Genomic DNA, 25,291 nt, shown 5'->3' with positions numbered 1-25,291 from the left:
TACAGGAAAGGAAACATAAACCCAAGGTCAGGAAGAAAACCAGATATATAGCTTGTGATCCTATTACATTAAATCAGGAATGAGGAAGAGGGATTTTGATAAAGGGCACCAAAAGCTTCAAATCTTGGAGAAAACAATAAGTCCTTTATGCATTTCACATTCAAATGTATTGCTTCTTAGAAACAACAAGCCATCGTGCATTAGAATTTTTAGTAGTCACATAGACCGACTCTATAGAGAATAGCATGATCTCTACGTGGTAGAAAGAGATAGCACACTTGGGTTTTAGTCCCCAGTCAGAAATTAACTACTGAATGACCAAAAGTAAGTCACTTCACCTCCGTAGGCCCAAACCTCCTCATCTGTAGAAAAAAGAGGTTGACTAAATAATCTTTAAAATCCCTTTCTCTTCTATTAAAAATGCAATGTTCATTCTTCCTCTGTACAACAAAATGGCTACCCCAAAGTCTCCTCAATTGGAATGTGTACCCAATAATCTTAGGAACCATGTCTAAAGACTCTACGTTGTTACTTCTGTGTGGATGCTAAAAAAAAAATTCTGCTTGATGGCTTATTCATGCCTAAAGATTTCCAGAAACAAAGTTATACAGCACACAAATGTGTTAATATTTTTTGAAAACTTTTTTTTATTTTTCTCTATTATATATGTAAACAAGTAGGTGTTAAAACGAAATTTTGTAGTGTTAAAAAGAATATGGATTGAAAGCTCTATGAAGGTAATGAAATAAAATCTTCAAGCTATTCCACTGGAGAAACAATTTTAAAATCCATCATTCTGTTTTGCATTTTGAAATGACAAGCTGCACATTAGATTATAGGATCACAGCAAAACTGGGATTTTGACATAGATCCTCTGAGTCTGTCTCCAGAGGTCTTTCCACTAAACCATACTATTTCCTAACATCAAAAGAAAAGCAATTCATTAATTTGAGTAGAGAAAACAAGATGTTAAAAATTCTCTTAAAAAACAAAAGAAATTACATTAGTTATCTTTAAAGATAATAACTTTTTCCCCCTTTGGAAAAATGTTCCTTTAAAAATTGAATTCTACATAAGAAAGGTAAAAGGACCTACATGTGCAAAAATATTTGTAGCATCCCTTTCTGTGGTGGCAAAATATTGGAAATTGAGGGGATGTCCATCAATTGGAAATGGCTGAACAAGCTGTGGTATATGAATTGTTCAATAAGAAACAATGAATAGGCAGATTTCAGAAGAAACCTGGAAAGACTTGTACTAACTGATGCAAAGTGAAATGAGCAAAACCAGGAAAACATTGTACATAATATCAGCAATACTGTGTGATGACCAGCTATGAATGACTCAGCTCTTCTCAGCAGCACAATGATCTAAGACAAGTACAAAGGACTCATGAAGGAAAATGATATCCACATTCAAATAAAGAACTGAGGGACTCTGAATGCAGATCGAAGCATATTTTTTTTTACTTACTTCATTCTTTTGATCTGTTTTTTTCACAACTGTGACTAATATAGAAATATGTTTTACATGATAGCACATGTATAACCTATATCAATTTGCCTACCATTTTCAGAAGAAGAGAGTGGAGGAAGGGAAGGAGAAAAATTTGGAACTCAAAATCTTGTAAAAGTGAATGCTAAAAATTGTCTTGGCATGTAATTGGAAAAAATACTACTAAAAAATAAAGTTAAAAAAAAAGAAGGAAAGAAAAAAATTGAATTCTATTTTATCCTCAGGCTCACAAAAGCAAATGATTCATATTTCAAGCTGCCTATATATGTTAAAATAAAAAAAGTTCATTTCAAACTTGTTTAAACAAGGTTGCATGATTGTACCTTTTCGAATTACAAAAAGGAAATCTGCCCTGGAATCAAATCCAAAATGAGTAACATGAACATGCATGTGACTCTGAACTGCTTCAGAAGTTTTTACTTTTTGATTTTACTCCCTTTAAATGTATCACCCTTGTGTCTGAAAAAATAAGATTCACATATTGGCAACTACAATGGGGTATAGTGGAAAGAGTGGACTCCTGATTTGGAGTCCAAAGCCCAGTACTTCTATTTGCTACCTGTGATGTTGTCTAAGTGACTTAACTTCTCAGTTCCCTCATCTGTAAAGTGAGGAAGTTGGACTTGGTATACATGTGTGGAAGGTTCCTTGTACTTTAAATCCTATTTTTAAATTAAGCACTTACTTTATTTTTATTTTAATAATAACTACTTATTAAGTTTTTTTTAATTAACCCTATCTGAGCTGATAGGGCAATTAGGTGACACAAAGGATAGAGCACTGGGCTGGGAGTCAGAAAGACCTGAGTTCAAATTTGACATCAGCCATTTAATAGCTGAGTGACCTTGGGCAAGTCATTTAACCTGTCTGCCTCCATTTCCTTAACTGCAAAATTGGGATAACAATAGCACCTACCTCCTATGACTGTTGTGAGGATCAAACAAGATAATATTTGTAAAGTGCTTAGCATAGTGTCTAACTAGTAGACATTTAATTCTTGATCCAAGCATGAGTTTGCTATTCTAAGTGACAAATATTACAGGCCTGCAGAAAAACATCAGCTAAAATTCTTTGGTCCTGATATGGAAATTCCCTCTACTACTGCAGATTATCAATTCTGCTATAACAAGTCTTAGAAAGCTACTTGGGGTATCAAGGAGACATCACTGTTTTAAAGGGAACATACAGCATTTTAGATAGTAGTTAAGCATAAAAATGGATCTTTTCTCTGTTAAGTAGGTATAATGTTAATCTCTGGTCTGACCCAATTACTTCTCTTTTATCTACATGTTTTATGTCTCAAATTATATTGTAAACCCCATGAATACAGGGACTAGGTCAGTGCCCACAGGTCAGAGGCACTTGATATTTGTTGATAATAATAATAATGATAATGATGTAAGACATAAGGTACTTCCTGGAAAAATAAAACCAATAAAGCACATTTGTTTAGTGAACTATAAATCTCAAAGCAATTTTCACAAGCACTTTCTTCATCTGATTCTCTTTCTAAAGTTTTTCCTTTTTAAGAAATTAAAGGCTCCAAAAATGTACCCCTGTACTTGGGATAAATCCCAGTTTGGTGATGGCTAGGAACTTGTTCATGAATTATCTTGGTTTAGGGGCAGCAGGTAATAGAAGAAGAGGGTTAGTCACAATAATTAGCATTACACCAGCATGCTGAAGCTTTCATTTGGTTGGGCTTTGTTTTGCTTTTTTTAAGTTGCATCCTAATATATGATTTTAAGGCCATCCTAAATGAAAACGCAAGGCAAGTAAATGCCTGTCATTTGGGAGTTTCAGGAGTTTCTAAGAATACCTAGGGATAGGAGCTGGACCTGTGATATCAATGGTGCAGGTAACTCTCAGATGAGGAAACTCCCCATAAGAATTCAGGCATGCATCTTTTCAGCAGTTATAGCCTTAGAGATCTGTCTACAAAACTAAAAGGTTAAAATGACTTGCCGAGGTTCACATAGACATTTTGTCAGAACTGAAACTTGATCCCAGGTCCTCCTAGCTCTGAGACCAGCTTTCTATTATGGCCTTTACTAAGCTGTCTCTCACGAATATCTACAAGACACCAAATCAAGTCAGAAGATTTAATGAAAGTGGTCAATTCAGTGTCAGGGTCTGGATAAGATTTCAAGAACAAGAAAAGACATAACTCTGAAAACTATGTTTTCTTTCTTTTATCTTACGGGTAATCTATAATTGTTTGCTAGAGCCTGTCAACTCTAACACAACTAAAATTGAGGTTTCTATTTCTGATCACTTCTTCTGTTGCATGAACTTAAATTACTTTCAAACACACTTTCAGTAGTCCTTCCTACACAATTATATGTGAGCTGATTTTTTTTCAGATGCTATTCATTAATTCATCCAACAAATATTTACTGAGTACATATAAGACATTGTACTTAAGTGCCAGGTAAATTATTAGAAAGATCTTATGTAGGACTTAAGAACTCTGATCAACAGCAATTATTCCAGAGGACCAATGAGGGAGAATTCTACTCAATTCCTGACAGAGAAGTGATGGACTAAATATGCAGAATGATACACACATTGCTAGATGTGGACAATGTAGCAATTTGTTTTGCCTTACTATATATTCCCTACAAAGGTTTTGTTTTCCTTTTTATTTCTCAGGGGTATGGGGATATAGAAGAGAGAGATGCTCATTACTTGAAAAAAGAAAAAAGAGAGGGGAGCTTATGCTCAAGAACCAAAGACTTGAAAATATAATTTTAACAAGTCTTTCAACTTGTTAAGAAAGTTACATTCTTGCTGGGAAAAAACACCTGCATAAAAAATGAAAAACAAAATAATTTGCGGGTGGGGAGGAACCAGCAAACTGAGGATTCAGGATAGGCTTCAGGAGGTGACATTTGAGTTAAGTTTTGAAGGAAGAAAGATTTCTATGAGTTAGAAGAAAGGAGTACATTCCACATTTGGGAGGATCAAGAGGATTAGTTTGTCTAGAACTCAGAGGATATGAAGGAGAGGGCAATAAGCCTGGTAAGGAAAGCTGGAGTCAAATTACAAAGCGCTCCAGGTCACCTCTCTGGGTTCTTAAGATCTAAAGTTATAACAAGATACAAGATGGTGTTTAATTCATTCATTATTGATATTTTACTATCTCAAGAAATAAGTCATCAAGTAAAATAAGTCTGATCATTGGAAATGTTTGTTTTAGCAAGATGCTTTGTTGTTAATAAGGCTTGACCTCTAGTTTTTAATAGTTTTAAATAGAAATATTTTGCAAAATGCTTAAGAAAGGATCCACTGAGAGCTAACACTCGTAGTTTATTGAGTTTAGCTGCATTACAGTTGCTTTTGAGTCCTAAAACCACTTGAGCCCTTCTGCCCAAATGCTGGTGCTAGAAAAGGAGAAATGGGAAGGCTAGCTGGTATGCTCCAGCTATCTAGCAGTAGCTAGCTTAGAATCAAACCTCAGACTCTTGAAGACAGCGAGTGCTTCTAGAACCTCCTAGTCTGGAAAGACTGGTTGGGAGGTGGAATCCCAAAGTCACACCCAGTCCCTCCTTAACCCCACCCTGAAAACTCAGCATTTTGGCACTGAGGCATCAGCAATCTTTTTGTTCTTCTTCTTCTTCTTCTTTTCTTCCTAGGATATTTAAATAATCTGAGTAACAATTAGAATATGTCCTTAGCAAGGGGAAAACCACTAGTGGAACTCACTGAATGGAATTAGCCCGTAATTTAGTATGCCTGTGTAACACCACATTAAACACAGATTGCGCTTCTGTCAAGTAGACCAGAGAAGTGGAGGCTGCAGAAGAAGATAACTGAATGAATGGAATGGATTTTTAAAAAATCAAATATTTAATAAAGGACATAGCCAGAGGAAGACAACAGGTAAAACAGGAACTAAAATGGATGTTAGGTAACACACTATTTTCAAAACAACAACAACAAAAACAATCCAACAACTGATCTGATTTTTGAAAGTATATTTTGAGTTTCAACTTAGTAATCACCTAATTGGTACATGCTCATCATGAAAGGGTTGGTACATAGTTTTGACCACAGCAACTCATTAAACTGTCTGGGAAAACACGGAGGGGTTTCTCTCTGCATCAGTAGAGGGAGAACACACAGATAAAATCACAGTGCTTGTGTATTTGTATTTTAGGAGTTAGAACACTAAAATTCTTCAGTTTCTCCTATTTATGGTTTTACAATTTCACTTACATATTCACTTAAACCATCTAATTATGCAATTAAGAGACTGCCTATCTGAAGATCTAAAACTAGACAGGGTGATACAAGAGTGACTAACTTGCTGTTATGGAATCTGAGTTTGAATCCTAATACAGCCACTAGCTTAGACAAATAAATCACTTAAACTCTTTCTCTAAACCTGGGTTTCCCCATTTATAAAAATGAGAGAGTTGGACTAGATGACCTTTAAGTACCTTCTAGCTCTGGATCTATTATCCTATGACTCAGCTAGCTCTGACTAGCTATGTGACTAAACTTTACTAAATCACTTCGCCGTTCTGGAGTTCGGTTTCTTATTTAATTTTTTTTTTAATTAGAAGGTTGGATCTGGATGATCTCTATCACCCCTTCTGGTTCTAAGATTCTAAGCTTACAAGTCTCATAAATAAGCTGAGATGACTTCTATATACCAAACTAATAGCATACCTTAGGATTTTGAAGCCATGGGAATTAAAAGAAGAAATATCAAAGAGCTACACAGGGCAAAACAATTATTAATACTACATATGTCTCAATTGTTCTGCTTTTAATCTTTGGGCAAATCCATCTTGATATCAAGGAGGGACATAAGTATGTGATTGAGTTTTCAGTCTAGCCTGGATGGTATTCACTTTACTAACTTTTTTGTTATGATAAAATTGCATTGCATGTAGTCGTGATTTCTTTTAATGAAACAATGTTAATTCTATTTTAATGGAAGAAAATATTCAAACAATGCCATGTAAATGGAATTCAAAGTTGAATTTTCCAGGTGTAGTCCAATTTTTGTTAAGTGATATTTATCAAGCACTATAGCAATCTACTGTGTTATATGCAGCTCACACAGCCTCCACTCAACCTAAATATGGGAAAGGATCTGTTACTGAAATATGTTGCCATTAAAAAGGGAGAGGGGGTGGGCAGCTAGGTGGCGTAGTGAATAGAGCACTGGCCCTGGAGTCAGGAGGACATGAGTTCAAATCCAGCCTCAGACACTTGTCACACTTACTAGCTATGTGACCTTGGGCAAATCACTTAACCCCAATTGCCTTGCCGAATCCCCTCCAAAGAAATACTCTCTTAAAAACTGATAGACATTAGAAATTAAATGAAGGCAAAATGCAATTACTTTATACCAATTATGGAAGGAAAGTTGTATTTCAGTTGTTTCTACATAAAGCAATTTGGGGAAAAAGTTAAATTCTATCAAGCTACTCATTTTTTTGATAGTCCCTAATTTAGTTCAGTCACACAATTTGTAGTTTTAAAAATACCAGCCTGTTTAACAGATTCAGTCCTTGGTTTTTTAAGTGGTTTATACATGTGTAAACCATACATGTAAAACTATACATGTATAGTTTTCTTTAACAAAACATTTTGTGTCAAAGAATGGTCAGAAAAAGCCCTAAGAAAAAACCAATAGCTTATGTTTATTCACCATTATATGGTTTGCAAAGCATTTTACTCACAACAGTCTTTCAAGAAAAGAATAGTTTGTATGTGGAAAATGACCCTCATGAAAGCTAAGACTCAGAACTCATTTAAGGTCTTCTAACTCCGATGTTATTACTTACTGTTTTGAGGGGCGGGAGATTTTTTTCCAAAGGATTTTCTAAGCCTGATATTGATAGTGCCTGGGAAATAGAGTGCTAGCAACACTAAGATCAGATAGCCCACTCCCATTGTATAAGTGAGCTTTACATTTTCCCAGACTTAGACTACACACAGCTTCTCTCTTAGTGACCTTTCCCAAATTTGCAAGCCATCGTTTACAGATGTATGGCTGAATCTGCACTAATCTATTGCCACAGCTAGAAAAAAGTGAATGCCTATATTCACTTTTATAATTTTATATATATATATGTATATATATATACATATATATATAATATATTATATAATTTTATTATTGCATTTGTTATTATTTTCCATCCTCCACTTGCCCTCTCCTAGATAATCCCATTACCACTTCACTCTCACAAATACAGGTTAGAACAGGTCTAAGAAAATTATATTACATGGGTCTAAAAGAATGAGAGCATGCTAGTGCACGTCAAATAAAGCCTGCGATTGTGTGCACGTTGAACCAAGTGACATCAAACCAAGCTGCATTACATGTACCATTTTTTTAAAGAAAAAACCAACACCAATGGGTAAAATAACAATGTTGCATGAAAATTAGGTTATTTGTTTATATATGTCTGTTTTCCCCACCAACAGAATATATAAATCTTGCTATTATTAAAGGAATTCATAAATAGGACTAAAGATTGGAAAAAACAGGACAAAAGAAATTGTTAGGCATTTTAAAAATATGAGTTATCTCCCAGAATGTTTTTTCAATAACTAATAGCTATCAATCATTAAGAATTTTACAATACAAATAAAATAATATTTTCTATAGTATTTTTAAGCAGCTGAGATAAAATATTGTATTAACATGACTTTTTTTTTCATTTTAAAGAAGCATTTTCTGGGCCTTAGATCTAGAGGAGCAAATTAAAATATTCACTGTCTTTCAAGAAATAAAACTTTGATAAATACTAAATAATCCTGCTATGTTGAAAGACTTTCAAGAACCTCCCTATAAATTGTGAATGAGTGCAAATTCATGGATAAAGAAAAAGAATGTGTGTCTTGAATATGGGTAACATGAAGGAAAAACAAGAAAGGCGGGGCAAGAGCAAGACTTTTAAAGTTGGCAAATTTCTTTTAAAAATTCAATAACCAACACAAAAATGTCCACAGGGAAATCCCAGCCTCATTCCTCTTTTGCTTGGCTTTTTCTCTGAAAAATCCCCGGTTTGTTTTGTTCAGGCAAGAGTAGTTTTAAGATGATTGACATCTTTGGCCAAGCACAAAAATATCTAGAACAAATGAGTTACTTTGAAAAGAAATTAGACCCAAGTGGAAACTAGTTTAAGAGTTTTAATAATCCCAGACAATTTTAAAACTACTTTCAAACCAAAAATGTAAGAGTGTTTTCAGGTTGGTTCAGCTCCACCCTAGCTTAAGGCCACAATGCTAACTACAAGGAGCAAAGCACCCCAGATACTCCTCTTCCTAAGGCATTGAAGGGGGAAAGATAGCTCAAGCTAGTAAAAGAGAAGAAACTAACAGAATGCTGAATATACTGTAAGCTCCGCACTCCAGGAACACATGAGAAACCCGATCATGAAAATCACATTAGCTGATCTCTTTCCCCACAAAAGTCCGACTTGTTCGTCGCTTTCCAGCTCTGGAAGTGGCCCTCTCAGTCACCAGACGCCATTCCAGGAGTTAACAACAACGCTGGAGGTGGGTGGAAAGTCGACTTTTACAAACATCTCTCAGTAACCCCGTCCACACTTTCTGGGGAGCCTCTACTGCCCTGGAAACCTTCCTTTGATGATACGGGATCTATGGCACCAAACAAAAGGCACCCTGTTCACCAATTTAAAGCATTTCTCCCTTTCCTTATGGTTCATCAGTACTGCAAAAGAGAATACAAAGTCACCGCCTTCCTGGGGTGACTGGGGTTTCGATTGTCACCGGGCAACTCGCTTCCGAGAGCGGAGCTCTGCTGCACCTGGGGGCTTAGGCCAGGCAGGGAGTGAGAGGTAGAAATGACTTCGGGATTTCCCAGTTTTCCTGAAAGTCTCGTAGAGGTTCGGGTCTCTCTTAATTTGAACATTCTGGTACATCTCTCGGAACCCGTGAATGGGTTCAGTTTCTTCTTCTGGCAGGGGAAGGGATGAAAGCAGCGCCTGGCCCATTCTGGGGGTCGAGAGGGGAAAAAGATGTTTGGACAAGCCCCGGGGCTGGGGATGCGGGAGAGGATGGGGAGGACACGAAGGGATTCCTAGCAGATAGGCAAGGAGAAGACTTGATAGTGTCTACGTCTTCTACACTGCCTCAGCAGGAAAGCAGAAGTGGAGACCCCGCCTAAGGCTCTCTGGAGGGTTTCGTTGGGCTGTACGTGTGAACAATAAAACTTAAATTTGAGCTATACTGGGACCAGGCACATAGCAAATTAACAACCAGTTACCGTTCCCCAAGTCCAAACACCAGAGCTGGAGGAGTGAGGGTGGGGGACGAAGAAATCTCTTTTCCTTTTGTAATTTTTAAAGTATTTGCTTATTTTACGGGAGGACGGTGTAATTTTGTTTTAACATTAATACCCTGCTCTCCTAACAAATCAACCAATCGACAACCATTCAATAAGCGACTACTAAGTGTTAGGTACCGTGCTAGGCACTACGGAAACAAAGACAAAAACTAAATAGACGAGCTTGTCTCCAAACACAATCCAGAGGCAAAACCAGGTCTCTCCCACCAAGACCCTCCCTCTCCCCCTCCCCAATAGACAACAAGTAGTTTAGTATGGAGGCGGATTGCATGAATGACAGCTATTCCCCTCTCCCCCTCTCCCAGCTTCCTCCTCTAAACCACAATAAAAGAGTGAACCCCAGATCGTGCCCCTCTCGCGAGTAGGTGGGATAGGTAAGGAGGGGGCTGATTTCTTAATTTTAAACACCCACTGTCTCTGAGCAAAGGCGGGGGAGTCCCAACCAAACCTGTCTCCTCTCTAAGTCTGTAGGTGAAATATATACATTCCCCTCCCACACTATTCCCATCAGTCGCCCTAGCAGTGTACTGAAACTCCGCTGGCTTCCCACAAGAAAAGTGATCCCCACTTTACTTCTTTCGGTATTCTTTTAATTTCCTTTTTTTTTTTTAAAGTGTGGAAGGGGAAGCTGTTTTTCTTTTTTTAACCAGAACATTTAAATCCGTCTCTTAAGATACAGAAAAGATCGAGATCTCTGTCTTTGGAGAGAGTACCCACGAGAAAGAAATCAAAGCTCTTTGGAAGTACAATGACAGTTGCCTCCTGGGTAACCTGTTCTCTGACCGGGAAAAGGGGAAATGTCCCGTTCCCTCTCGGAATAGGTATCCAACCCCACAGAAACTCTCCTTCCCGGCCCCCAGCGAGCGCCTGGAGGGGCCGGAGGCCGCCCTTGCGGTACCCACCAATAGCCGTCGGAGTTCTGGTCGTTCACGGTGGTACACCTCCGCATGTAATACATCTTGCTGTTGGATCCCCCGCTGCAGACGCCGCCTCCACCGCCGCCAATGCCGCAGACGCCGCCTCCACCGCCGCCAATGCCGCAGACACCGCCGCCGACACTGCCACCGCCGCAGACACCGCCACCGACACTGCCACCGCCGCAGACACCGCCACCGCCAGTGCCACCGCCACTGCCGCAGACACCGCCCCCGCCTACGCCGCAGACACCGCCCACGCTGCAGACGCCGCCACCTCCACCGCCACCACCACCGCAGACACCTCCTCCGTAGGTCATCTCACAGCGTAGGTCCGGGCCGGACTCAGCACGGGTCATTCGACCCAGGGTGTTGATCCGCGAATGGGATCCTCCGTTGCAACTCATCTTGGTCAAAAGTTAATAGAGCAACTTAGGACTGAGGCATAAGCGAAAGTTGTGCGGGCGAGAAAGAAGCCAAAGGAGCTTAATAATCAAAAAAGAAAAAAAAGACCAAAAGTTCCCCAACGCCCCTGGAGGAGCGGACAGCAACTGTTTTGACTCTGGCTTTCTTTCCTCTCCGCTGCTCCGGGGACAGTCGAAGTGGGGAAGGGAGAGTAAAAGGGAGACAAAAAGAAAACCCCACTGGGGGGCCGGGCCGGGGTAGGGGTAGAGCTTAGGAAAGGTGCAGCGCCCAGCGGTGGTCGTGACGAGGGCTGGCTTCCTGAGGAGGAAAAGTGGTTGCTCTCGGGTGGGTACTGGGGCAGAGAAGCTGGGTACGCGCTGGGTGTTGGTGATGGTCGGTGGTGGAGGGCTAGTCTCCTCCCCGTTGGCACAGGAAAGGCGAAGCCACACCTGCCTGCTTTCTTTTTCTTCTACGTCGGTCTTTTTTTTTTTTTAAATGAACACACCCAGGCGTGGAGGACCAGCCGAGCCGCGCCTCCCCCACCTACCAGCCCAGAACTCTAGCCCAGTCTTCTTCCAGCTCCTCCCCTTGCTCCTGGCGGTCTCGCGGACGCGCCAGCTGTCCAGGTCCCTTCCCACCGTTTGTCCCTGGCCCGCCCAGCCTGCAAGCCTGTCCTGGCTTCGTTCCTTCCGTTCCTCTCAGCACCTGAGCCCTGCCCAAGTAGCTCCGCCCTTTGAGCCGGTGATTCTTGGAGGTAGGGCTAAAGCAAAAAAGCTCTTTGCTGGGGGTGGGGGAGACAGAGCGCACCTTCTGAGGCCTCCCTTCTCCGGCTGGCTTAATAAGCAGAATATCCCAGCTTTAGAGTTTACCTAGGGCTTTCCAAAACGGGAGGTGCATATTCGAGAAGTATTTATAAAATGGAGGGGAGGGGAAGATCTTTTCGAATTAACCTGGTAGCTGCCTTAATGTGTCTGTTTTTCCTTGATTATTTTAGAAAGACAGACACCAGTCCCTGGAGAAGTCAATCAGTTTTGGCAATAATAATTAACCTCCTTTGAGAAGACACTTTTTTTTTTTCCAATAAGGTTCACTAAGAATACAGTACAGCACGGTTTTTATCCTTCAAGAAAGTTATCTATTGAGCATAAACAATGTTGAATTTAATTCTACATTTCCTAAGCACTTATGTGCTAGTCAATGGACTGGAAGCTGGGGACAGAAAGACAAAAACCGAAGTTGTCTCTGCCCTCCAGGAACTTACATGCTTTTGGATGGATATAAGGGAGACATACAAATACAAAGTACATGCAATTTCAAGAGAGACCTAGTGCTCTTAATTTGGGAATGGGAAAAGGCATCGATTTTAGAGAGGGATTTAAAAAAAAACCCTCAAGTTTTGAAAAAGCTTATGTATGGCACCTTTATTGCAACCAATACCTCTCCATCCAAAGCTACCTATTTCCAAGCCCATTTTTTCTTAATGGTGTGTGACCACAGTGATCTGCAGAGACTAGCAATAGTGTTAGATTCTTAAAATTTTAGAGTAAGATAGTATCTGTTTCTTCTGCTTCTTTGAAAGTGTTGGAGTAGTTGGTGGTAAAGTTCCTTTCATTTTTAAAGTTCTGTGATCTGTGATGTTAACGATGTTAGTTTAATCTCATATTTACAGAGTAAGAAATTGAAGCCCAAAGAAATTAAATGACTTGCCCACGGCCACTCTTCTAGTTGGTGACAGTAGAGCCCTGCCTAGTAATCCTACTTTATTCTGGGCTGTCTCCTTACCTTCCATAGAGAACAGTCTAACAGTTCAAGCTACAAGCAACTTCTGATTTTGTAATTTCATTGTATTTAGTATGTTGGAAAACATCCTAAGCATGTAGTAATAAGCCCTAGATTTAATGAGTCCTATAGTAATGTTCTCTCTTTCCCAAGTAAAGTTAGTTAATATGTAGATTCCAAGGAGAAAATAGCTATGATGGGTATTTGTTATTTCTCCTGGTGATAATGTCCCTTTGTGGACTTCTTTAAATTAAAAAAAAAAAACCAACAACAATATGAGTCCCTTTCCTCCAATAAATCTCAGAAGACATATATGCAGTGTGTAGCTACTAAAATGCTCCTTTAACGTCTGTATCAGTGATAGACTATCCACACCTAGGATAAACCTTCCTGAATACCTCCTAGATAACCAAAAGTCTAGGATTGATAAATGCAGGATCACAAGCTCTTAGAATTGGAATGAACCTTAGGAGTTGACTAATCCAACCCATACCTAAACAACAATCCTTTCTATAACATTCCTAACAAGGGTTTAACTTTCCCTCATTTGTAGATCTCCAGTGATCTGAGCAGCTAAGTGTTGAAATGGATGGAGTGCTGTGACTGGAGTCAGGAAGATTTGTCATCCTTAAATTCGAATCTGGCCTCATACACTAGCTGTATGACCTTGGGCAAGTCACTTAACCCTGTTTGCCTTAGTTTCTTCATCTATCAAATGAGCTGGAGAAGGAAATGGCAAACCTCTCCAGTATCTTTGCCAAGAAAACCCCAAATGAAGAGTTGGATACAACAGAAACAACTTAACAACAACCAAAAAAGTGATCTCCTAGACCTTCATTTGTAGTTACTGCCTCCTGAGGTACCTCATCCCAGGTCTGGTTGGTACTAATTGTTAAAAAGCTTTCCTTTACATGATTCAAATCTAAATCTGTCTCTGCATCTTCCACCTACTGCTTCTGGATTCTCAGAACAAAATTTAGAAGGAAGTTTTCAGAAAAGGATAGGACCCTCCAAACTGTGTTGAAACAATAAAGGACATATATTGAACAACTGATGGGTGCAAAATATCTCTGCAGGTGAACCAGTATTGACAACAATATGAAGTAGTTGAATTTATATTTATTCAATTCAGTATTCTAATAGGAAAAGGAAGGAGCACTAGCTAGGCTGCTTGCAATGGCGCTACTATGAAAAAAAGGATAAACATTGGCAAAAAGATATTAACTATTTACAGGTGACATGCTCTTATTTCTAAAAGATCCTGGGATATCAAAAAATAATTAATTTACAACCACAAAGAGCTACTCACAACCCTTATACCACCAGCACCAATCTATGCTTTTCCAAAGTATATTTGTATATTGGTAGAAGAACAGAAAAGAAGAAAGGATAATGACTTGTCCTACAAAGAGAAGATGTTCAATAAATATTTGCTAATTAAAAATAGTAACACACTTTTTTACTCCTTTAAAGGGGGAAAATTTGTTTAGGTAATGCTCAGAAAGACCAGTCAATAAGCATTTATTAAAAACTTACTATGTGCCATGCTCTGTGTGCTAAACTCTAGGACTGCAAACACAAGCAGAAAAAAAAAATCCTTGCCTTCAAGGGGCTTATATTCTAGTGGGGAAAGAAAACACATAAAAGGAAATTGGAAGACAGGTGAAATAACTTGCTTAAAGTTATACAGCTAGTAGGTGTCAGAACTAGGACAGGAACCCAGGTCTCCTGAATCCAGGTCAGGCTCTTGTCCCATTACATCTCACTTCCCGTAAGTTCTTCTGTATGATCCATCCTTTCCCCAAGCTCATCACACTTCCATCTGCCTCTCTTGAAACTGGTCACCCTTCTTTAGTATGTGACTCTGCAGAAGCACTATTGAGGACCTTAGATCCCACAGGGCTTTTTATATGCCTGCCAAGAGTGGTGTAAGAAATGAAAGGAGATAAGAAAGAGATCAGCAACACCAAAAGATGGAGTCCAAACCTTTTAATCCAGTTCCAGATAGCTGTCATTTCATCTAACCTTCATCTAGACTGAGGCAAGTTAGTGATAGGTGTGTCTTGCCATACTTCTTAAATCCTCCTATATTATCCCATTGTCTATGTAGGTAGTAGTTAACAAAAGAGAGCAGTAAGTAAGCAAAAATATATACACAAATCTACTATGGAGTTAGGTCTAGTGAGGAACTAAAAAAAAAGTTCTATAGCAGACCAAGGTTAGCATAAGACAAATGAGTGAAGGCTTACCTGTGTATCCCTGTAACTTATTCGAGGTTTAAAAAATTGATGAAAGCCAGGCTAAAAGACATGTCAATTGGCAAAGTGTCTTTCATCCCGCCTTTCACCTATGTCTCAGCATCTGCATTATAAAGGGATTTTATAAAGGAGTTTTATTTATATAAAGAGGTTTGCATCAGTTTTGGTATTCAAGCATCATTGTTTCCACTGTCATCAGAGGGACAGTAGCCTCTGTCCCTCTGAAAGTGGGACCAAAAAACTCCTCCCAAAGCCCAGTTTTAAAGAGGACTCAGAAGTCCAGCCAACTCTTCATTTCCCACCAACTATACTCCTTGGATTCAACTCCACCATTATCATGCCCCTTTGCCTTAGGTACCTTCTACCACCACCTCACCCCTATTTTTCAGCTTCCTTTTGTGTGCTGTCTTCCCCATTAGATGTAAGCTCCTTGAAGACAAGGAATGTCTTTCTTTTTCTTGTTTGTAACCCCATTGCGTAGCACAGTGTTTGGTACATAGTAGGTGCTTAATAAATGTGTATTGTATTATATTGTATTATTTGCTACCTAACAGTATCAGGAAGTCATGGATTGTCTCTTGCTTTTCCCTTCTCTATCTTAGTTCCACCAAAATATCCCAGGTCTATTCAGGAGTAACCTTTGGGGCTTTGTTTTTATACTCATTAGTTACAACATTGAAGCTTTCTTCACTAAGTTACCAGGCTATCTCCCAGAGGCATTATAATGGGGAAGGGAGCAGTGTAACAACACTTGTGGGGGTGAAAGACCAACAACAAGAGCACACAGAAGGGCTGCTAGCACAGATCTTTTGATTTGCTTTTCTAAGGAAAGCAACTTTAAGGGGCTAACAATATTACTTTAATTAAACATACGTATATCATTCACTTAGTTCAGGGGAAAAAGTCAGCACCCTGAACTTCAGAGCAAATACAACCAAAAATTATAAGCATACATCATATAAACAGAGCAAATAATACACAGAGATCAATAGACAGGCTTCTATCTATCTGACCAAAGCTATACATACATAGTTAACAGGGAGAGAAGCACTAACATCTGGGTTTTCAAAGCTGGGGGGGGGGGTGCTCTTTAATGGCTACCCAGAGTCTCCACAATGAGTGAGCCCCCAAACAAAATGCTAACCTCTGAGTTTATATACACATCTTCAGGGTCAAAGGGCATCACAACCTTGAGACTCAAACCCATGTGAACTAGGCTTTCTTGTTTGTTAAGCAGATCAAAGACTTGATTCAATCAAAGAAACAAAAGACAACAAATGTCCACTTTGCTTGCCATTACATTTGAAAGGCAAGATTCATCAAAGGTTACCTCAGCATTCCAAAGAGAAAAACAATAAAAAAATCCTACCCTAATTACCATAACAGGGAGGTACAATTTAAAAACATTTGTGGTCTGTAAAATGAACATAGTTCAAAAAAGCATTGCTCTCAATGTGACTATATACATCAGAATGCTCATTCCTTATTCTTAATTATGAGAATCTCTACTCAACAGCAATATTCTGTTAGCTTTCTTATTCCTTGGATTAAATGATTAAAAATAAAAACATTTAACTGGATATTATCACCCAAAAATACATCCTTTAAAAACACACGTTCACAAAGAAATAAAAACCTCCATGAGTCTGCATTTATCACTCATTGTGTCATATTTAACCTAACTTTGAGTTAGGATGGAATAGTAAAAAGAACAGCATTAGGAGACCTGAGTCCTAGTCCTAGCTGTTACTAAGTAGGAAGGAAGGAAACAAGCATTTGTAAAGGATCTACAGGGTGTTCTTAAAGTCTGGACACCTAGGCAATTGATGGCAATGTGGAGTTATTGCATCGAGTTACGTGAATCTTGCAAAGTGCATCAACCTTTGCATCACAAGTGATGGAAATCATATTGAAGATGTTATTTGTTAATATTCCAATTAAATAAAAAGTTGTTGAAAATTTCATTCATTTTATTTCTTGAAAATATGCATTTTTGCCTATGTGTCCAGACTTTAGAAATACTCTGTATTATGTGCTAGGCACTGTGCTAAGGGCCTTACAAATATTATCTAATTTGATGTTCACAACAACCCAGGGAGGTGGGTACAGTTTTACAATTTGGGAAGCTGAAGCCAACAGGGTTAAGTGACTTGCCTAAAGTCACACATCTAATGAGTATCTGAAGCTGGATTTGAACTTGGGTATTCCTGACTCCAGGTACAGTATTCTATCCACTGCCATTTTAACTGCCTCAATAGTAGCTATGTGATGAGTCAATGACTAACTTTTCTGGACCTCAGTTTTTTCATCTATAGTAATAATAATGTATTAGGTAGCATTTATATATTGCCTTAAGGTTTGCAAAGTGCAAAAAAAGTTCGTAAAGAACATTTCCTCATTTTATCCTCACAACAACCTTGGGAAGTAGGCAGGGTATTATTACAGATTAAAAACTGAGGCCAGCAGAGGTTAAATGACTTGTTCAGGGTCACACAGTAAGTATCTGAGGACCATACAGTCTATAGGATTTTCTTGGCAAGGATACTAGAGTGGTTTGCCATTTCCTTCTTTAGTAGATTAAGGCAAACACAGACTAAGTGACTTGCCCAGGGTCACACAGCTAGTGTCTGAGGCCAGGTTTGAACTTGGGTCTTTGTGACTCCAGGCCTAGTGCTCTATCTACTGAGCCTGTAAACCTATGGAGATTTAGAATACATAATTGAAAGAGTTCTTTCAGCTCCAAAGTTTTCAGATTCAGTGATCCAAGAGTAGTCAGTTACTCAGCATAAGGTATTAGGATGTTATTGTTATTTTGGTCTGGACATGTGCTTTCATCAGGGCAGGAAAAGTCAGTCAGGTTAGGAAACTCCCTCTACCAATGCAAACTGATTATAAGTGTTTTGCAACTTACACTCTTGCAGAGCTGTCCAGAGTCAAAAAGCTGTAGATACCTGTAGTTGAACTTGAACTCAGGTCAACCTGAATCTAAGACACTGGGCCAGGCTGTCTCTCACCACATGGCTTTAAAAGTCAGTGATCCAGAGTTTGAAGCGAAGCATTTCTTGACAAGCTGCTCTACTAGAGTCAGCTATTTTTTCCACCCACTTATGGTTACCTCCCCTTGAGCTGATAAAAGCATTGGTACAGTCTCTCTCTCCTTGACTGACCAAAGAAATGACCTTGCTAATCAAGAAAAAAAGAATCAGACACATTCTGGATTTATTACACAAACAAAACACCTTGAACATAGGTATTCTCTGTCTGTTCAACATTCCATGGAAGCTTTGTATTTCCTTGGTAAAAGATATCTGTTCAACACAGAAGATTTTTGGTCCTAGAATGAACAGCCACCCTGCCTGGGTGGTAAGTATTTTCACAACTTCAAGATTACAGGATTAGGGGCAAGGGATTAGACTTTAAGAAAAAGAAGTATTGAAATGAAAAAGCTCATTCACCTTTTTTTTAAAAAAAATAAAAATAGAATTTATTTAAAATTTTTTTAAAAAATAAAAATAGAATTTATTTAAAAAATAAAAATAGAAGCCTTTGCTTCTAGTAAGTACCTTAATAAATGTTTATTGACTTAGATTCAATTGAATGATGATGTGCTTAATAGAAATTTAATAGTACATTTCATATCTCCATCACCTTCTAATTCTACCATGGTTATAAATAAATTCAAGTGCTCTAGAGATTACAAAACCAAGACTTTATATGTCAACAAATAGGAACTGTCCATTTTATCATTGTTAAAACTAATTATAAAGCAGAGGCTCTTAACCTGGGATTCATGAGCTTTTAAAAAAAAAATTTTGGTAATTATGTTCCAATATAAATGGTTCCCTTTATAATCCTATGAATTTTATTTCATTCATTTAAAAACATTATTCTGAGAAGTTCATAGGCTTTACCAGACTGCCAAAGGGATCTATGACATAAAAAAAGATTAAGGAATCCTGAATTAAAGGATTTTACATGAGTCGACAAGCTTGATAATAAATATCAACTTTTTTTTTTTCAGAAATGGAAAATCACTGATGAAACACAATCAGAAGGAAGTACCCTTTTTCTTTAAAACAAAAAAAGGGAAAGAAAGAAAGAAAACCTATATCTGGGTTGGCAGTCTTTATAAAATTTGATTAGCTCAAGTTTCCTTTAGGAACAGGAATGTGGTATTTTGTTTTTTAAGTAACTATTTAGAAGTTAAATAGTTGAGGTGAATTGTCATAGAAATCTTGAAGTTTTGGGTTAAATACAATTATTGGGTTTTTTAGTTCACACATAGAAGATGTAAAGTAAAATTCAAGGAACATTTAGCACTTACTATAGGCAAGAGGCATTGTGGAAGATACAAAGATGCCTTCAGGGAATTTAAATGATAGTAGGGTTGATAAGACAGGGAAGGACACATATAACTATATTACAAATTGGAATGTAATAATTGCATAGGAGAGGTATGAAATGCAATTAGAGATTTGAAGGAGCTAGATCACAAGTGGCACTCAAGCACTTTTATTCAAAAGCCTATAATATCAAGGAATATCCTCCATCATTAACTGGCTACATGGAATAATAGATTGAAAGCTAGCATTGGTTTCAGGAAGATCTAAATTCAAATCCTGCATCTAACAGCTACTATCAACTTCAGTGTGACTGTAGTCGATTTCCTTATATTCTCAGTTACTTAGGTTATTCTCTAAGACTATAAATTATTGACACAGTGCCCATTTACATTGGTAAGTTCCCTACACTAATGAAATCACAGGTCCAGAAAATAATATCCACCATTAACCACCAACAAGCATTAAGTAAGTACCTCCTATGCCTCAGTACTGTGGACACAAATACAAAAGGATAGTCCTACCCTCAAAGAGCCTACATTCTACTGGAGAAAGATATAACATGTTCACAGATAAGTATAGAATAGATAATAAAATTAAAAACATATGGTGTCAGATGTGGTCTCTGTGTTGATTGACTTAGTTGACTTAGTTTTTTGTTTGCTTATTTAATCAATCACCTTTGGTACAAGGGAAGGTTCACTGGGTTGGGACAGAAGGGTTATTAAGAGAAAAAATATGATAGGAAAGCAAAAGACACCAATAAAATCTAATGATAAAGTAAACCCCAAATCAAATAAATACAGTATGGTGGGGGAGGATGACACTAATAATTGGGGGCTTCTTAAAGTAGATGACACTTGAACCTTAAAGGAAGGTAGGGTTTCCAAGAGGAGGAGGTAAGGAGAGAGGACATTCACTGTGCAAAGGCCTGGAAGAGAGAATTTGAATGTCACGTAGGACTCAGTAGCAAGAAAGATATTTTGGCTGGAGTGTCCTTACTGATCAAATTATTGTACAGAATTGAAATATTAAAATATGTTTACTGTAAAAAGTAACTTTAAAATAAATTCCTACCATTCAAATAAAGGTATCAGTTATTTTTTATCATCTTTATTGTCTTTTCTTTATCCTTTTCACTAGCATTCTCTTACAAAGGCTGCATTTTATAAAAAAAAAAAAACATATTTGGGAAAAGGATATGTCTTATATTGGAATCTGTAACTGGGTGATCTGGAGAATCCCTCAAATCCATTTGATAAGAGTACAGGCACTTCCCACAAAGCTGGATATAGCCCCTTACGGAGGGACATGTGCCTTTCTGGAAGTCACTTTGAGCTTTTCTGATTGTTCCTAGTGACCAGAGCTGTTTTCTGCTGATTGGCTGCCTGAGAACAAGGAGGAGGAACTCTTGTCAGAGAAGGTCTCCCTCCGTGGCCTATAAGAGAGCCAAGGAGAAATAGCTCCCCCATCTTTAGATCATCTGTTTTGGAGTATTTCTTGCATTTGTTAAGATCATACCCTCTAGATAAGTCTCCATAGTGTATCCTGTGGACCGGGGATCCACAAAGGAGACCAGACTTGTAGACCTAGATTTGATGCTTGGGAAACTGATTCTTTTTTTCTTCTATTAATTTATTTTTAGCTTTCAACATTCATTTCCACAAGATTTTGAGTTCCAAATTTTCTCCCTTCCTCCTTCTCCACCCACTCCCATCAAGAAGGCAAGCAATTCCATATAGATTATATATGTGTAGTCATGCAAAACACTTCCATAACAATCATGTTGTGAAAGACTATATTTCCCTCCATCCTATCCTGCCCCCCATTTATTCTATTCTATCCTTTGACTTTGTCCCTCCTCAAAAGTGTTCGCTTCTGATTACCCCTCCTCCCATTTGCCCTCCCTTCTATCATTCCCGCCCCCATCCCCTTCCCTCCTACTTTCGGTAGGGTAAAATAGATTTTCATACCCAATTAAGAGTGTAAATTATTCGCTCCTTAAGCCAAATCTGAAGAGAATAAGGTTCACTCATTCCCTCTCAAGTCCTCCCTGTTCCCCTCCATTGTGAAAGCTTTTTCTTGCCTCTTTTATGTGAGATAATTTACCCCATTCTGTCTCTCCCTTTCTCCTCCCAATATATTGGGAAACTGATTCTTAAAAGGGATGGGGGCAAGTTTCTCTTTTTTTGGCTTAATATCCTTAGGTACCCCCATAGAAATTTCTAAAAGAACACTTAGATATAACTCATATCTGTGATTTCCACTAAATGTGGGTAACAAGTTCTCTCTATAAAAGATACTAAGTGTACAATTTGGATGTCTGATTCAGAACAGTTATTTATTTCTTCCACCATAGAAACTGAACAATGGGCATAGCTGTTTCTCCTTGGATCTCTTAGAGAGGGGCAGGTTCCTCCAGTCAGAGTCTGTCTTCGTGGACCTCAGTCAACCCTGAATCACAGAGATAATATTCTAGTTGATTTTGCAGAACTCCCTTTTGCTTATTTGTTGAAACATCAGGGGACAGTACTAGTCACTGGAGACAGTCAAATCTCAAGATAAGAAATATGCCCCAAACTATGGGGCCAAGTCCAATTCCATGAAAGGTTCTCCAATATAGCAACAGTCTATTCCTTGTTGCTTTGTCAAATGGATTTGGGGGACTCATCAAATCAATAAGGCTCTCACCATGCCCTTCTAGCAAAAGTACATGTTTTTCAGCAAGGTGCCAAATGTATATGCCCACTCCATTGGAGGTACTTCAGTTTAACAAAGGTCCATACTTTATCATCTCATTAAGTAGATTTGGATGACTCATCAACCTGAGCAGGGGTGCTCCTGATCTCTTCTGTTACAAGCCAATATAGCAGATACTAGGATGTTCTATCCTTCCCATATGAAAATGACAATAGTCACTTACCATGCATAGGGCAAACGTCTTACTATTGTACTGTTTAATTGTAGTAATCTCCCCCATCTGCTTTTCAACCAATAGTCCAAGTTCGTGAGATGACTGATTGGGCCTAAGTATGAAGTTTGTGGTCCTAAAACAGAATGAAGCTACCTGGTCCATATGGGCTCAAACTTATAACCTCTGCCTTATGCTTTGGCTCTATTAGCAAAGTTCTAACAATTTAAGATACCCAATAACACAAATTATTTTTAATAACCAACATTATATTGTCAACAAACTCCTTTGAGCTCCAAATTTTATGATCCCTATGATAAATGTGGTATGAGCTCAAAAAAGCAATAAATGCAACTAAAGAACCAAATCAGCTAATTCTTTCCAGAAACAGGATGAGTTATCAAAGCAATCTTCCATGTTTTGGGGGACCTTGAGGAACTTATAAGCCGAGTGGCCAACCTACTAGTTATGACCATCTGGGCACCATGCCAAGTTGATTTTTGGACAACAGACAAAGTTTATTGCTCTAATTACACTCAAATTTCTTCACAGAGATATTTAACATTTGAAAGTATTGCCAAATACCTAGGTAAAGAACAAAACAATGGATTTAAGTCATGCTAAACAACTTAGTCCAGAGTCCAACAGTCCTGAACTTGTATTTGGTTTTTCTCAAATACTTAAAAGGGTCTGTGATATTATCAATGTGAATGTTCCATCAAACAGTACAGATTGCCTACTCCCACTGTGTGATTCTTGTCTATATCCTTCCATAAGTCTGTGAAGTGTGCTACCTTTTTCTTGACACCAGGAAGATACCAGGTAAGCACAGGAGCTACCCATTGATTATTCCTCACTCTCTTTTTGGGATCTTTTTCGGGAGGCCATTGGTGGATTCTTTCAACTTCTATTTTGCCCTCTGGCTCTAGAATATCAGGGAAGTTCTCCTTGACAATTTCTTGAAAGATGGTAGCTAGGCTCTGTTTTTGATCATGGCTTTCAGGTAGTTCAATAATATTTAAATTATCTCTCCCAGATCTATTTCCCAGGTCAGTGGTTTTCAATGAGATATTTTACATTGTCTTCCACTTTTTCATTCCTTTGTTTCTGTTTTATAATATCTTGATTTTTCAAAAAGTCCCTAGCTTCCACTTGCTCCAATCTAATTGTGGAGGTAGTATTTTCTTCAGTGCTCTTTTGGACCTCCTTTTCCATTTGGCTAATTCTGCCTTTCAAGGCATTCTTCTCCTCATCGGCTTTTTGGAGCTCTTTTGCCATTTGAGTTAATCTATTTTTAAGGTGTTGTTTTCTTCAGTATTTTTTGGGTCTCCTTTAGCAAGTCATTGACTTATTTTTCATGGTTTTCTTGCATCACTCTCATTTCTCTTCCCAATTTTTCCTCTACTTCTCTTACTTGCTTTTGCAAATCCTTTTTGAGCTCTTCCATGGCCTGAGACGAGTTCATGTTTTTCTTGGAGGCTTTTGATGTAGGCTCTTTGACTTTGTTGACTTCTTCCGGCTGTATGTTTTGATCTTCTTTGTCACCAAAGAAAGATTCCAAAGTCTGAGTCTGAATCTGCATCCTTTTTCACTGCCTGGCCATGTTCCCAGCCAACTACTTGACCCTTGAGTTTTTTGTCAGGGTATGACTGCTTATAAAGTAGAGAGTACTTTGTCCCAAGCTTGAGGGGCTGCACTGTTGTTTTCAGAGCTATTTCTACAGAGCAAGCTCTGCCACACCAGCGCTCCTCCTCTCCCAAGAACCACCAACCTGGACTGGACTCAGATATGAGCAGGCTCTGCACTCCTCTTTGAATCTGCCACTTAATTCCTCCCACCAGGTGGGCCTGGGACTGGAAGCAACTGCAGCTGTAGTACTGTAGCTGCACCACCTCCACTGCCCCCGGGGCAGTGGCTGAACCTCAAACTCCTTTCACTCTGTCCCCCGCAGCTTTTCCCACTAGTCTCTCTGTTGTCTTTGGTGTTTGTGGGTTGAAAAGTCTGGTAACTGCCACAGTTCACTGATTCAGGGTGCTAGGGCCTGTTCTGCCTGGCTCTCGGTCTGGTTGATCCGGGCACAGTCCACGCTGGGCTCTGCTCCTCTCCATTCCCAGCTCCCTGTGCGATAGACCTCACCCAGCGACCATCCAGGCTGTCCTGGGCTGCAGCCCTGCTTCCCTCTGCTATTTCGTGGGTTCTGCAGTTCTAGAATTTGTTCAGAGCCATTTTTAATTGGTGTTTGGAGGGTCCTGAGGGAGAGCCCTAGGCAAGTCCCTGCTTTCCAGCCACCATCTTGGCTCCGCCCCTGATTATTCCTCACTCTCATGGCGTGACCAAGCCTATAGCATGTGGTAGAGTGGAAACACATTTAATAAATAACCCAAGGGTCAATGGATCAAGACCATTCTCTGCTAAGAACTTAATTTATTTGGTCAGATATGATGAGACTAATAAAATGAAATATAGCAGAATCCTAGTTTTAAATGCCAGTATTTAAAAAGATGCTAAACTAGTAGTAGCTATTTTTCTTTCTGAAGAAATAACTATGGTAGACAAAGAACTTGTTTAAATATTGTCATTTTAACAGCTAGGAATTATTCTTCTGGGATATCTTTTACTTTTGACAAGTTTCTCTTTATCCTAGATCTCTGTCTCACCTTCTTTGCATTTTCTTGCTCTCATGGAAACCTACCTCCTTTTAGAAGCTACTACATTCTTTCACAAACAATACCTCTCACACCTGACCTCTTCTCTACACTCAAAAAGTAAATCAAGGTTACTCCCTACAGCTACAGTTGGGGGTGGGATCTCTTTGTGTGAGTTCAAGGAAGCTT

At 38.7% G+C, this 25,291-nt stretch overlaps 1 protein-coding gene across 2 annotated transcripts in view; it reads right to left on the bottom strand.

Annotated features, from left to right (window-relative positions):
- Positions 1-11,482, bottom strand: part of LOC118834812 (desmoplakin) — a 52,016-nt gene extending 40,534 nt beyond the window's left edge. The window contains exons 1-2 of one of the 2 annotated variants that reach the window (XM_036742253.1): positions 11,042-11,482; positions 10,753-10,870 (exon numbers count right to left, since the gene is read on the bottom strand). In XM_036742253.1, the coding sequence (XP_036598148.1) occupies positions 10,753-10,870; positions 11,042-11,171 (248 nt within the window). In that variant the 5' untranslated portion in view covers positions 11,172-11,482. The remainder of the gene's footprint in view (positions 1-10,752; positions 10,871-11,041) is intronic. The other variant, XM_036742254.1, reaches the window with a different exon arrangement.
- Positions 11,483-25,291: the final 13,809 nt, after the last annotated feature.

The sequence above is a fragment of the Trichosurus vulpecula genome, chromosome 1 (genome assembly GCF_011100635.1).
Source record: "Trichosurus vulpecula isolate mTriVul1 chromosome 1, mTriVul1.pri, whole genome shotgun sequence".
In the NCBI taxonomy this organism is placed as follows: Eukaryota; Metazoa; Chordata; class Mammalia; order Diprotodontia; family Phalangeridae; genus Trichosurus; species Trichosurus vulpecula.
The sequence above is the reverse complement of the archived record's forward strand: the minus strand, read 5'-3'. Positions and strand labels throughout refer to the sequence as shown.